We start from the raw sequence: 15,401 nt of genomic DNA, 5'->3' as shown, positions 1-15,401 counted from the left end.
GCTGCGATCCCGTTAGGAGCTGCATCCCTCTGTGTCTGGGTCTCTTGAGCATTTCACGAGAACCCGGAATTGCGGCTTTCTGATGACCTGTGCTTCACCTCGACTTGATCACATCCAAGCCAGGCGAACTTGCTTAAAGTGCTCCCTTATAAGGCAGTAGAGGACAGGCTAATGTCTGATTGACAGGTATCCAGGTTTGTTAGTTACAGACTTGCTTACTGCAGCATATCCAATATTAAGCATTAATAGCACTTTATAACACTAGATTGGTGATATTGACTAAAAGTTCACTGCTGACACGGCTCGATTACAGCATAGCCAAACCTAGGAGCATTGAATCAACTTTCAAGATAGTATTATTAAGAGGTAGTTGGACTGACAAGGACTTGATGCAACTTATTTTTAAACAGAAACAGACTGCAGATGTGTCCTCATACATTCTTGGTGCAACAGCCCCTCTTAGCATGCCAGGTCCCATGTGACTATGCTGTCACCGGGCATCTTGTTAGTTTGAAAATACATACCCTAACCCTCCCTCCCCCCCCTCCTCTCCCCGCGGCATCGTAGCTGCTGGTCTCAGAACTGCATCCCATTTTATTGGGAATTATAATTGTAGTCCTTGATATAAAATTATACTATTTGTTTAAAGGCGGGTATCCACTAGGCGATTTTGACAGGCGATTGCGCGGTAACGACGTCGTTATCGTGCAATTGCCCGCAAATCGGGCATGTAAATAACAAAAATGACCAGCGATGCGCGTGCCCGCTGGTCGTTTTTGCCATCTATCATCACCCGTACATGCTGGTCAACCTGACGAATCCTTCAGGTTCAGCATGTACGGGGATGATGGATGTGCCTGGACTGAATGAGTGAACGTTCAGTGTAGGCACATCACTAGACATACAAACAACAGCACGATTGCAATGTTGTAATCGGGCTCTCGTTTGTATGTCTATAAGTGGATACGCACCTTTATAGTTTGCCCATGTTATTGAAAACGTCAAAAAACATATTGTCAACCTAATACAGGTATGTGCTTTATACGGAGAGCATTGATAGTCTCAGATGGGGAAAAAACGCCATAATGAATATACTTTTTATAGGAGCTCTTTGGTTGTGTCTCCTCCATTGATTCCCATCTTTAATCTCTCAAGGGCAAACACTTTAAGGTCTCTAATAGTAAAGGTATTTGGATGGTTGAAGTAAAACTGGCTACAGTAGTGAGCTACTTTTCTTCATGATGTTGTTGCCCGATTCCTTATATTGCCTATATGCTCTATAATTCTTTGTTTGAGCATCCTTGTTGTCATGCCCACATATTTTATCTTGCATTAGTAGGTACGATATTGGTGGTATAGTACTACAGTTCAAAAAATCCTTTATTTCAATGTTCTTTCCATATTTATGTTCCACTGTACTTTGGTTAATAATCTGCTCACATACCTAACAAGTTCTGCAAGGATATGTTTCTTTAATTTTTTTAGATTTTAGGAGGTAACCTGTTGAAGTGTCTTTGTACCAATTGGTCCCACAAGTTGGAAGATCTTCTCCAGCTCATAGAGATTTTGGTGCCCAGTTTTGCTGCAAGGGTCAGAGTCCATGAGTAGGTTTAGCCATTGTCTGTATAGTATATCACTAATCTCCTTCTATTACTAGCTGAAGTTATTTACGAACAAGTGTGTTTCATGAGTGAGTCATGCTTGTGAGTCATGCTTGTGTTCGCTCTTTGGGTATTCTGGCTTTGGTTGAGATATAAAGAATCGTTGGGGCCCTCACCCACAGATGATTCTGCTTCTGACGAAGTGTAATTGTCTTGATATCCTACCCAATATGTATGATCTGTAGAGGTTTTATTCCACTTAAAGACTCTACCTGTAAGGTAATCTCTTTTTTTTTATAGTGTGAGCATTTATTTTTCTTTCTTTCTATTTTGTTTTTATATAATTTAAGCTCTTTTTTTGTTTCTCTCAAAGAGATTTTGATTTTTTTACCCAGAGTATCAATCTCTTTATTGCATTCTTCCAATAGTGTTTATTCTAGCACCCTGCACCTGTCACAACCTGTGCAGTTTCTCTTTCCTGCCTGGGGTGTCGCTCTCTGCTCAGATGCTTCTAGCACACTCTGGTTTGTATCTCAGCAGTTTGTTGCATCATCTGAGTTTGCTAGTAGCACCAGAGCAGAGAGTGACACCCCAAGGAGGAAAAAGGAACTGCACAGGTTGTGACAAGTGCAGAGTGCTAGAATGAAGACTATTGCAATATGAGATGATTAAGTTTAGTAAGGATGTTAATTAAATCTTGGAAGCATTTTAAAAGACTACAATTTTAAGTTGTCAGCTCTCCATTTAATGTCTGATTCTTTGTCAGAAAGTGTATCTGGAAAGATACCACTGAAATCTTCTGTTCTACGTTTGCCACTTAATGCTTTTTTGAGCGAAAAGCTCATCATGATATGAAGCAGTTAGCCTAGCTGATAATAAATATTATATTTTGTAGCAGAATTAAATTAAATAAGAAAATCTCTATTTTTATAATTTGTGATGTACTTGCTGGATTCCAAAATTGAGACTAAGCTCAATATGACTTAATTTCTCCAAAAAGCAAAATGTTGATTCCGCACAGGGCAGAGACAATTATTTTATGATTGTGGAAGACCAACAGTAATAAATAGTATGTCCTAGGATTAGGAAACTACATAATTATAACCAGTTGGTGGTGCACCTGTGAGTAGGGTACAAGTATACTAAGGGGAAGTAGTCCAATAGAGTGGACCAAAAGCAGAAACTCCTTGGTGGTGCACTCTTAATGCATAAAAAGAAGCTATACCGACACAAAGATAATTTGACGTCACAAGAAAGGAGAGCTCGGTGAGTTCAGCAGTTGGGAAGAGGTGGTGATAAAACCGTCCAACAAGGGCGGAAATATTGTGATAGTGCCTAAGACACTTTAAATGAAAGAGGCCTCTAAGTAATTAAAAAATCCACTATGCTTTGCAAAATCACTATGTAATCCCACAGACAACTGCAATCTCCTTTACAATAGGATTATAAACCATACTGTAAAGATTGGCACCATTACCAAGCATGAGTTGGTATATCTGAAAGTTGATAATCCTAAAACACTGATGTTCTATTTATTGCCAAAGTCCATAAAGATCTTAAGATCCCCCCCAGGGGGAGACTTATTGTCTCTAGTATAGAGGGGATCTCCGAAAAAGTAAGTGCCTTTGTAGATGTCCACCTAAGGAAACATGTCGCAAGCCTACCCTCATATGTTCATGATACAACTGATGTCCTTAAAAAAAAAAAAAAATCAATGAAGTAAGGGTAGAAGATAATCACTTGTTGGCAAGTCTTGACGTTGAATCCTCATATACAAGTATTGACTGTCAGAAAGGTATAGTAGCAGTTAAATACTTTTTTAACTACGGAGGGCAAAGGCAACTTCAACATTTATTTTTGTTATAATTTTTACATTTTGTATCATACAAAAATTACTTCACATTCGATGACAAGTCTTATATGCAGGTAAGGGGCACAAGAATGGGTGCTGTCTGTACCCCTACCTATGCAAATCTGTTTTAGGTTGGTGGGGGAGAGAGATATTTTTTAATGAGGAAAATTACATCTATACTAAGAACATCATTTCATGGATGAGATATATAGATGACGTGTTCATGATTTGGGAAGGAGAAGGAAGAATGTCTGACTCAATTCATAACATCTCTAAACCAAAATGAAATCAGCCTAAAACTGACATACTAGATCAGCAAGGAACAGATCTCCTTTCTTGATCTTAAACTCTACAAGGATGAACACAGGATGCTTGCAACTGAATTATTCAGGAAAGATACAGCTACTATTTACACCTTACTAGCTCACAGTTCCCGACCACAGTGGAGAATATTCCAAGAGGTGAATTCTTAAGGTTAAGACAAAACTGCTTGAAATGATGAGGTATACAAAGTTAAAATCAGGGAATTATCCACAAGAATAAAAGAAAGGGGCTACAGTGCGAGATCAGTCAAGAGGACCAACTTATTACTATGGACTAGTAGAGAATCTCTCATCTTTTAAGAAGTAAAAAAAAACGGAACACGCAACTGAACACATTGAACTTAGGGCCTGATTCAGACCCGCTCGCGAGTGCTGAGCGCTCGCAAGCGGGTCGATGTTGGCCCAGTGCGCATGCGCACGACGGAGCCGGCTCTGTCGTGCGCATGCGCACTGGGCCAATATCGACCCGGATAGCGACGGGCAAACCGTTGCTCCAGGTCTCGTACCAAAGGGGGCGTGCTGTCGATGTTGAGTGACAGCACGCCCCCTTTGGCGGGCGTGCCGGGGGCGTGGCTGCCCAGACAGAGGCGTTCCCATGGGAACGCCTACCGTCTGGGGCCGGCTCCACTGACATCACAAGTGATGTCAGTGGGAGTGCTTTCGGCTCTGTTTGAGCCGAAAGCACTCCAGGGCTTGCGGCAATGAGACCCTACCACAAGGGTCTCATCGCAAGCCCGATGGTCTTGACCATCGCGACCATCTTCCTGGCCGCTCGCTATAGCTGTGGATGTTCACCCACAGCTATACGAGCGGCCAGGAGGCCGCTCGAACAAAATCAAGAAGGACGGCTCTGAATCAGGGCCTTAGATCGGTGGGTGACTTCGGCCAGGAATAAAAGGAGATTTGTAATATAATCAACAGACAATGGCCAATCCTACTCACAGACTGATCTTGCAGCAAAAATGGGCACCAAAATCTCTAAGAGATGGAGAAGATCTCCCAACTTGCGGGACCAATTGGTACAAAGCCACTTCAACAGATTACCTCCTAAAATCTCAAACATCAAAGGAGCATAGCCTTGTGGAACATGTAAGGTATGTGAGCTTATTATAATACAAACTGCAGTGGAATGATACATTTGGAGTGAACATTGAAACAAAGGATTTTATGAATTGTCGTACCACCAATATCGTGCATTACATTACCTGCGCATGTAAGACAAAGTATGTGGGCATAACAACACGGATGCTCAAACAAATAATTTTATAGCATATAGGCAATATAAGGAATGCATGCAATGACATCATAAAGATAAAGCAGCTCACTACTGTAGCCAAATATTTTCACTTCAAGCATCAAATGCTTTTAGAGACCTTAAAGTGTTTGGTCTTGAGAGATTAAGGATGGGAATCAGAGGAGGAGAAGCAACTAAAAGGATGTTTTCTGGTGATATAGGAAGCTGCACCCTCTGACAAATACCTGTCATGTCCTATTATTTAAAAGATATTCATCTGATTTGAACAATTCTAGTTATCGCTCTGTGGTGTTTACTATGGAAATAGTTTTATTTATATGCCATACAGCTCATTGGGAGCTCTTGTATGAAATGTTTGCTCTGTGTTCACTTTGAGCTCATTTATCTATGAGAATGTGTTCTATATGATTGTAGGCTCATTGGGAACCTATCTATGCAAGAGAGAAAATAATGCTCTATGCTCACTGTGAGCTTATTTACGTAGGTGAATTAGCTCCATATGACTGTAGCCCCAATATAGCCTCATTCTTTGTAAATATAGGATTTTTACAAAGAATTTTGATTTAATTGTTTTTACTATAAATCGTTGAACTACTTATCTCTTATCTGTAAACCATTAAAAGTAAGCGTTTCGGCTTTTGGCCCACTATAGTGGACCAGATCCCCTGAGTAAATTTCACAATACAGCAGCCCTATGGAACCCTATGGGAGCTGCTGTTGTGATCAGAAATAAGAGGATCCACCACAGATATCTCTGATATCTGCTACAGAACCCCCATCACACTCACTGATGATGCTTACATTGTGCGGATATCCTCTGAAAATGTCAATTTTCGGGGTGTTTCCTGCAAAATGTGTTTAATGAATATGCCCCTTGTCTTTGTGGAGTTACTAACCTTATGCCAGTACCTGTGACAGTGAGCTGTGCATTGTCAGTGTCCTGGATGTGTATGAGAGAGGCAGTAACAGCAAAGCTCTGATACAGTCAGTTACCATTATGACATCACAGTACAGCCTCACTCATCTCACCAGACTGGCCAAGACTGGTTATTTCTGGTTCCTTGGGGTTGGTCATCTGCATGACTGACATAAGGGAAATGTGAGGGAATTTCACTCTCTAATTAATACATTTACATTCACATAAAAATATTTTTATGCAGGGTTTCCCTGTTAATCATTGATTGTATGGGGCTTTACATGAACCCAATTTTCACTGCGGTTGCATTGCTTGTTAATGTTACAGTGTATCAGTAATCGCCTCAATTAAGAATAAAATACTGTTTATGGCACCGACCTCCCCCAGGAGTATTGGCGTACATGTAATTACACATCATATTGGCCATAAGGCTCAACTCATTATTCCTTTCCCCGTGAGGATATGCAGAGCAGCTATGGAAAGTGTTGTCCATCTCTCAAGCAGAACTTTATTTATGTAAAAAAAAACAGTTGTCAAAACTATTTTGATTATGTTTGTCCAGATCTACAATTGCCATTCTAGGCATCTGTAATGTATTTAGTATAGTAACCTTTTTCACCAGTTGGGTACGGGATGCCGGCGGATAGAATCCCGACGCCGGCATCCCTACAGGGTTAGGATACTGATACTTGTCGGTCAGTATTCCATCCCTCCCTTGCTCCCTACCCCTAACCCTCCCTCCCTCCCTCCCCCTAACCCTCCCTCCCTCCTCCTAACCCTCCCTACCCCTGACCCTCCCTCCTCGCTGCCTAAACCTAACCTCTCCCCCTAGTACCTTACCTTAACGCTAACCATCCCTTCTCCCACCCCCCCACACCCTAAACATAACCCTCCCCCCCCTTAGTGCCTAACCTTAACCCTCTCCCCTTAGTGCCTAACCTTAACCCTCCCCCCTAGTGCCTATCACTAACCATAACCCCAGTACTTACCACCGGGATGCTGGCACTGGGATTCTAACAGGTGTCGGGATTCCGGCTCCGCCATTCTAAGCTCCGGCATCCCGACTGTCGGTATTATAACTACATTCCATGCTGTATTTCAACAGAGATTGTTTTCCTTTTATATGGACAACTGAACGCAGAGGTGTATTTGTGCAAATGGCAAGTGTCTTCTGCATATTTCCATATGTATTCATTCCTGAGCCAGGAAGCTGTCATGTTGAAAACACTATAGGTCATATCCATCAAGGCTAAACCTTATTATAACTTATGTTTTGCAGAGTTTACATATAACCAGATACTTAAACTTGTTCTCTCTGAGCCAGCAGGTCCCCGTGTGTCTGCTGAGGTTCAGCTATGGTCTCCTAGCTTATACAGAGGCAGCTTTTTCTACATAACAGTCTGATGTCCATCTAGTCAGTATCATTGGCAGGTGTCAGAAAAGTGGTGTATGGCCACGGTAGACGGGGTTTCTAGGGGAGTAAAATTCTGGAATAATATTTAGTTAATGGAATTTCACCCAAAACACCATATTTAGTTTATGGTGGCTTTACCCTTTCACCCTGGGGTGGGCAATAAGCGGCCCTCTAACTGTTGTTGAACTACACATCCCAGCATGCCTTGCAACTTTTTTTAGGCTGAAAATGTGTCTTAATAACAATCCAGGAAACTGTGTTGATAAATTTGATATGCGACACATTCATATCTGTGTGCACCTGAGTCTTTATATGGTGCACCTGAGTCTTTATATGGTACTAGGCGTGGAAAAAAGTGCCGGCCATTTCATCTTGGCACTTCCTATGCTGATTCAGAGACTCAGTGACACACAGATATACGAGTGTCGCTACTAAAATTAATCAGTACAGTCTCCAGCTGCGTCCTAGTCACATTGTGACATAGATGTATTTTCGGCTAAAAAAGCCACAAAAAAAAGCCCCCAACGCTAGCATAGTCACACGTGACCTGGCGCAGAGAGGGGCTGTTTGCCTTGACTGCTGCAAAGATGTGCGAGTGTCACTGTCTAGTATATGTAGGTCACTAATGCTCTTTTTATTATATGGGGGTCACTAATGTTGTCTATAGTAGATGACCGTCACTAATGCTGTCTGTAGTGTATGTAGGTCACTAGTGCTGTCTGTAGTGTATGTAGATCACTAGTGTGGTCTGTAGTATATAGCAATCACTAATCATGTCTGTAGTATCTGTCTGTCACTAATGCTGTCTGTAGTATATGGTAATTGTGCTCACAAATACTGTCTATAGTATATGGCAGTCTCTTTTCCAGTCACATGCTGTCTGTAGCATATGGTGATCGTGCTCACTAATGCTGTCTGTATTAAATGGCAAAGGTGTTCACCAATGCTGTCACCCCCATTGTCAATGGGTCGAAAATGTAGTCCCCCCTTTTCCCCTCATGTAAAATTATTTTAAGTAGTTGAAAGTGGGTAAATACTTATACATTAGTCTTTTTCTTCATAAACACAGGTATCGAGTACAAATAGTAAAGATTAGAGGAACCTCCTTTAATGAAATTGGGTTCTGCTTTTCATTGTGTTCCATGTGACCGTGAACAATCAATGTGAGGTCAAAAATGCAGAGACAGGAGTTACAGCTGCATCTGCTTTGGGCTATGGGGATAAGGTGCCATTGGTGAGGATAATCCTCACTAGCTAATGAGAGTGCAGGTAGTGTAAAAAGAGTACCTGTGAGTAAAATTACTTCTGGAGCTCAAAATAGCAGCATTGGAGTCTCAGGTACATTCCACTGACTGGTGCGTACTGATACTGTCTGTATTTTATGGCGATGGCGGCCACTAATTCTGTCTGTAGTATTTGTAGATCACTAATGCTGTCTGTATTATTTGGACGTCACTAATGCTGTCTGTATTTTATGGCGATGGCGGCCACTAATTCTGTCTGTAGTATTTGCAGATCACTAATGCTGTCTGTATTATTTGGACGTCACTAATGCTGTCTGTATTTTATGGCGATGGCGGCCACTAATTCTGTCTGTAATATTTGTAGATCACTAATGCTGTCTGTATTATTTGTAGATCACTAATGCTGTCTGTATTATTTGTAGACCACTAATTCTGTCTGTAGTATTTGTAGATCACTAATGCTGTCTGTATTATTTGGACGTCACTAATGCTGTCTGTATTATATAGTGATGGCTGCTACTAATTCTGTTTGTAGTATTTGTAGGTCGCTAATGCTGTCTGTAGTATATTAGTCTTCATTCTAGCACCCTGCACCTGTTAAACCTGTGCAGTTCCTCTTTCCTGTCTGGGGTGTCGCTCTCTGCACTGGTACTTCTAGCACACAAAATGCTGAATCTCAGCAGTTTGTTGCACCATCTGAGTGTGCTAGAAGCCCCAGAGCAGAGAGTGTTGTCTATAGTGTATGGTGTCACCAATGTTGTCTGTGGTATATGGTGGTCATATAGGTTGAGGATAACTACTATACACCATGACAGGGTGGCGTGATTATTCTTTCACCTAGGTGATAAAAAGGTTAGTTTAAACCCCTGGCTTCCAGCAAAAGGTTGCATTACAGTGGACACATGTACGCACAGTAGCATGACCCCGTGGGAATGAAACAATGCCTTTCCGACTTTGCAGATACCTCTTTACTTGTTATAGGGTTACGCCATCACAAGATAGTATTACCCAGCGATGAAAAGTAAAGATTTTTATTGCTTATTAAATTCTGTTAAGTCTCCATTCCAACATGATTTACATTGTTTTCCTTATGATATAAGCAAAATAAGTAAAGTCCATTTTCTGGTGAAAACTCTGGCCAAAGAACTCTTCTCAACTCTTCCCCCCCCTTTGAACCTTCTCTCATACCTCTCGTCCTGGGGGTCGCCGTGGTGGTGTTCGGGGACCTTCTATCCGCCAGTTACTCCTACCAGCTAATACCCTCTGAACCATCCATTACATTCCCCACATTTGAGGTTCATGCTATACGCCTCTTCCAACCAGTACACCTCGGAGTAGCTGTCATTTACCATCCCCCTGGGCCTCCCTCCGAATTCCTTGACAGCTTTGCTTCCTAGCTCTCTCACTTTCTCTCCTAAGATCTTCCCTCCTTTACCCTAGGTGATTATAATATTCCAATTGACATTCTCACTGAATCCTCTGCCGCTAAACTCCTTTCCCTTACCTCTTCATTTGATTTCTCCCAGTTGACCTCCTCACCATCCCATGTGAGTGGGCACTCACTTGACCTGCTTTTTACTCACCATTGTGATATTTTTGATTACTCCAAATCCCCATTTCCCCTCTCTGACCATCACCTTCTCTCTTTTAACTTCTCCCTCTCTCCTTCCCCTCCTCTACCTCCTAAGGCTACCATTACTAAATGTAACATTGAGGCTATTGACACTGTTGCTTTTTCCTACCCGCTGGACTCGCTTCTTTCCCCTACCCTTTCTCTCTCCTGTCCTGAACAAGCCACTTCCCTGTACAATGCCTCCCTTACCTTTGCTCTTGACTCTCGCAATGACTACTCACCCTTGCAGATCCACACCACAACCCTGGCATTCCAAATGCACCAGATACCTGCAAAAGTGTTCACGAATTGCCGAACGTTAGCGGAGGAAATCACGCTCTAAGGAAGACTTCCTCCATTTCAAATTTATTCTCTCATCCTACAGTGCTGCCCTGTCCCTCTCCAAACAATCATATTTCAAGAACCTTATCTCCTCCCAGTCCACAAACCCCCGGCATCTCTTTCCTGCTTTCAACTACCTCCTCTGCTGTTCCCCTCCTTGCCTCCCCTACTTACTCTCTGCCCTTGACTTTGCCACCTACTTTACATCTAAAATTGACTCCATACGTGAAGACATAATATCCCATCAGACCCTCAGCACTCCTGCCCCTCCTTTCCCTGACCACCCCTCCCCATCTGTCTCACCAACTGATATCATTCTCCCCTGTTTTTGGAGAGGAAGTCATGGCCCTCATCTGGTCCTCCCCTTCATCCATCTCCGCCCTTGACCCTGTCCCTTCTCGTCTCCTCTGTTACCCTTCTCTTTGTGCCTGTTCCCATCTTGCCCACCTCCTCAATCTCTCCCTATCATCTGGCACTGTCCCTTCTGCATTCAAACATGCCCTTGTCTCCCCCATTTTTTTAAAAACATCCTTGATCCTAACATACTCTCCAACTACTGACCCATCTCTCTCCTCCCTTTTGCTTCCAAACTCCTTGAGCTTATTGTTTACAACTGCCTTACCACCTTTCTTTCCTCCCACTCCCTCCTTGACTCACTTCAATCTGGCTTCCGTTCTCTCCACTCCACTGAAAATGCCCTCACGAAAGTATGCAATGACCTCCTTGCTGCCAAATCCAAAGGCCACTACTCTCTGCTCATTCTCCTTGACCTCTCTGCTGCAGTTGACACTGTAGACCACTCTCTCCTCCTGCAAATCCTTCACACTCTTGGTCTGCGTGGCACTGCCCTCTCCTGTCTGTCCTCCTACCTCTCTGATCGTTCCTTCTCCTATCATGACTCCTCTTCCCCCCCCCCACTTCCACTAACAGTAGGAGTTCCCCAAGGTTCTGTTCTTGGACCTCTCCTATTCTTCCTATATACATCCTCTTTAGGTGAACTCATCAACTCTTGACCTCCAATATCATCTCTATGCTGATGATACTCAAATCTACCTTTCCACCCCTGACCTCTCTCCCTGTCTCCTCACCTGTATCTCCACCTGTCTCTCTGCTTTCTCTTCCTGGATGTCCCAGCACTTTCTTAAACTTAACATGTCTGAGACTTAACTGATCATCTTCCACCCTCTTCCATTACCTCACTTCCCACAATTTCATTATCTATTGACTCATCTAACCCCAAAGTGTGCTGTCTTGGAGTTATCCTAGACTAAACCACACATTCAGCACCTCTCGCAGTCCTACCATTTCCATCTCAAAAATATTTCCAGGGTTAGACCCTTCCTCACCCTGGATGCTACTAAAACCTTCATCCACTCACTGGTCATCTCCAGATTGGACTACTGTAACCTCCCAGTCTCCCCCATCTCTCTCCACTACAATCGGTCCTCAGTGCTGCTGCTTGGCAAATCTTCCTCTCCAAACACTCTACATCTGCTTCCCCTCTCCTTCAAGCCCTACACTGGCTCCCCTTCCTCTTCAGATGCCAATTCAAGGTTCTTACACTCGCCTACAGATCCCTTCCCCAATCCTCTCCCACTTACATCTCTGACTTCATCTCCCTTCACACTCCTGCCCGTCCACTTCGCTCAACAAATGCATACCGTCTCTACTGCCAACTGATTACTTCCTCCCACTCCCGCCTCCAAGATGCTGCTCCCTACCTTTGGAACTCTCTCCCTCTCTCTATCAGTTGCTCCACCTCTCTACCAATCTTCAAACGGGCTTTCAAGACCCACTACTTCATCAAGGCCTTCCAGCTCTCATCCTAACCCACTTCATGCTCTTTCCTCCCTATCTACCCTTCCTGTGTCACTCCTGTCTGTCTGCCCCTCCCCTTTAGAATTTAAGCTCTCACGAGCAGGGACCTCTTCCCTCATGTGCTTCTCCTTACACTTTCTTCTACTCTTTACTCCCCACAAGGGCACCTAACACTTGACTGCTGACTCCCTGCTGCTTATTGTGAGTGTTTCAATCGCTATTGTAGCAATGTATATAAACCATGTCCTTGTCCTGCACTGTAATGTTTAGGGTAATAAAGGTTATCTGCGCTAAATCAGTATAATAAGCGGCTTAATATTAAGTAACTTGGTTTATAGGGGAGAGATTGAGCGCTAGTATAATGACTATGGACTATTAGTTAATGAAAGGGGGTGGGTAAAAACATGGAGAGACAATGGTAAGAATAATAAATAAAATAGTAAGATGAATAAAAATTGAATAAAAAAGAAGAAAAATAAAAAGAAGAAAATGGATAAAATAAATGTAAATACAATTAGCAAAAATTGATCCAGCACACTCTTTTGTTAGTTGTGGGCTACAGCCAGATTGATATAGTGGTATGGGTAGAACTGTCCCTACTTCTTACCCTACTTGGTCCGGGTTCTTCAGACTGACGCCGCAGTCCTCCCCGGGCCGACTTGGTTTTACTGCTGCCACGTGTGTTGTGGCCGCGGCTTCTGGTGATGACATCAGGCGCCGCATCCCGCTTGTATCCGGCTGGTAAACTGTATCTCTGCTGCCCGTTTGTCACGTCCATCGCGTTTCGTAGCACTTGGCTACTTTGTCAAGGATGACTAATGGTGGTGTTCAAAGTTTATTTAAAAAAAAAAAAAAAAATACTGATATACAATTCATCCTCTGCTTACACCTAGTTTGGGAGATGTACTCCACTTTAATAACCTTTGATTATGCAGTATATGTGGCTTAGTTTTCTTTGCAGTCTTCTCAACTATATTGCTTGTATAAATCTCATTGTGAAGGAAAATGGCATGTTATAATTACCGATCATTCCTTTTCCTATAAATACACCATGGCAACCCAGCCATGTTGTTTGAGACAGGACAGCTTTGGAAGTTACTCAGTGACACTGGGTAAGAGTGAGATGCATCAAATACAATCTGATGGCATTTTTGTCTACCTAAACCTTGAAGGGAACATCCCATTATAATGGCTATGATGGAGCATTTTATGGAAGATGACTTACCGGTAGGGATGTGCAGGCTCGGATAGGTTCGAGTTTGCACGTTGAGTTCGGATTTTTCCCTCGTTTTTTTGGAGGTAAAAATCCGAACTCAACGTGCAAACTCAAACCTATCCGAGCCTGCACATCCCTACTTACCGGTAATAATTCTGTTATGTCCATAATAATTGGGACTGTGCTTTTTTAGTGACTCTCATATGATTTTTTTTTACTAATCTGATTTTAAATTTGTGCTTAGTATCTAATACATTTGATGTTAAAGTCATGTTTAATGTTCCTGTATGTAGCCAATGCCATACAAGTAATCTTACTTTGTTTAGGACAAGCTACGTCTTGAGAGAAACAGAGAATACAACCAGTTCCTCAGGATGAAGGACGAGGAGCAGGAGACGTTCAGGCGAGCAGCAGCTGCTGCAGCAGCACAGTACACTCAGGTTTGTCACTAAAATTGAACCTGCTGTTATATCTACATTTGTTTGTGTGTACGTGTATGGGTTTCAAGGTTCCTTTTTGTAATGTATTACTTTATTCCTCTGTGGGATACAGCGTGATAAAACGCAGAGCAGAGTAAAGCTGGAGCAATACCCACCAGCCCCTGAGTCCTATAGAGAACAGGATGTTCCTAAGAAAGATGCATACTCTTCTATGGAGGCCTACGAGCAGCTACTTAATAAAAGGCGTTCTGAAGCTGAGAAACCTCACAGAAGAGACGTCCAGACTGTAGCTGAGGATCCGTTTGTCAGGAAGCCAGATGAGGAAACCACCGTTTTAAATAAAAAACTATGGAGGACAGACATGGACACTGACACGGTTGATAGGCCCCACCACGTTGCTGCAGATTGGGAATTGGAACGAAGACCCCTCAGACTTAAGTTACCTCCTGATGACAATGAAAACACAAGCCATATATATACAAAGAAATACAATGCAGATGTACAAGACAGAAGGCCATTGAGAAATAACCTCCCACCCGAAAGGTACTTTATTATTTCCTACTGAATGTTTTTCAGTCGAGATCGAAAATATTATGTCAGTGTTAGTTTTGTACTTTAGAAAATAGTTGGTATATTTACTAAACAGCAGGTTTTCAATGCTGCTGATTGTTGTTGAATTTAAAACGGCAGAACTGTTTTGCATTTATAGATATTGCCATTTTAAATCCAGCGGTCAAAGCCGGCACTAATCGAAAGCTTTGAAAACCCACTGTTTACTAAATATACACATAGGACTTTTAACGTTAACCTTAGATTGTGACACCATGTTAAGTGTAGGAGATATTTCTTTTAATAAAACTGCAAATAAACCCCCATAAAACTGATTTAGAAATGAAAAGCAAAATAATAATTATAAAGTTTATCTTTTTACTCTTAGTTTACTTGTTATCAAAAGGCTGTTGAAGTTTTTGTATTAATAATTGTCTACTAAAGATGGGCGAAATGTAATAGGTGATAGTTTGGAAAATGTGAGAGTTTAGCAGTAAACTCTCGCACTTTTAAAACTCGACCAATGTAATAGGGTCCGAGAACATGCAAACTCGCATATTTTTAGACTTGAAGAACTGTCACGATTTAAACTCTCATCCAGATGTTTTCCCATTTTGAAGATGAAACTCGACCAATGTGAGAGTGTACTGCTAAACTCTCACCCTATTACATTTGGCCCCATGACTTGTTTAAGAACATGAAGTAACAGAATTGATTTACAGAGTGTTACCTCCACGTGGTGATCTGGAGAGCCATGGTTATCAACCAGATGAGGCCTCTTATTTCCAGATGGAAAGGAGTGATCACAGGTAGGAAGAC

At 42.3% G+C, this 15,401-nt stretch overlaps 1 protein-coding gene across 4 annotated transcripts in view; it reads left to right on the top strand.

Moving 5' to 3' along the window:
* The window catches only part of CSPP1 (centrosome and spindle pole associated protein 1), a 124,656-nt gene that overhangs the window by 38,834 nt on the left and 70,421 nt on the right, over positions 1–15,401 (top strand). For all 4 annotated transcript variants that reach the window (XM_088471485.1, XM_088471486.1, XM_088471484.1 and 1 more), the window contains 3 exons: positions 13,920–14,033; positions 14,146–14,576; positions 15,305–15,391. In XM_088471485.1, the coding sequence (XP_088327611.1) occupies positions 13,920–14,033; positions 14,146–14,576; positions 15,305–15,391 (632 nt within the window). The remainder of the gene's footprint in view (positions 1–13,919; positions 14,034–14,145; positions 14,577–15,304; positions 15,392–15,401) is intronic.

The sequence above is a fragment of the Taudactylus pleione genome, unplaced genomic scaffold (assembly GCF_031769625.1).
Source record: "Taudactylus pleione unplaced genomic scaffold, aTauple2 ptg000114l, whole genome shotgun sequence".
In the NCBI taxonomy this organism is placed as follows: Eukaryota; Metazoa; Chordata; class Amphibia; order Anura; family Myobatrachidae; genus Taudactylus; species Taudactylus pleione.
The sequence above is the reverse complement of the archived record's forward strand: the minus strand, read 5'-3'. Positions and strand labels throughout refer to the sequence as shown.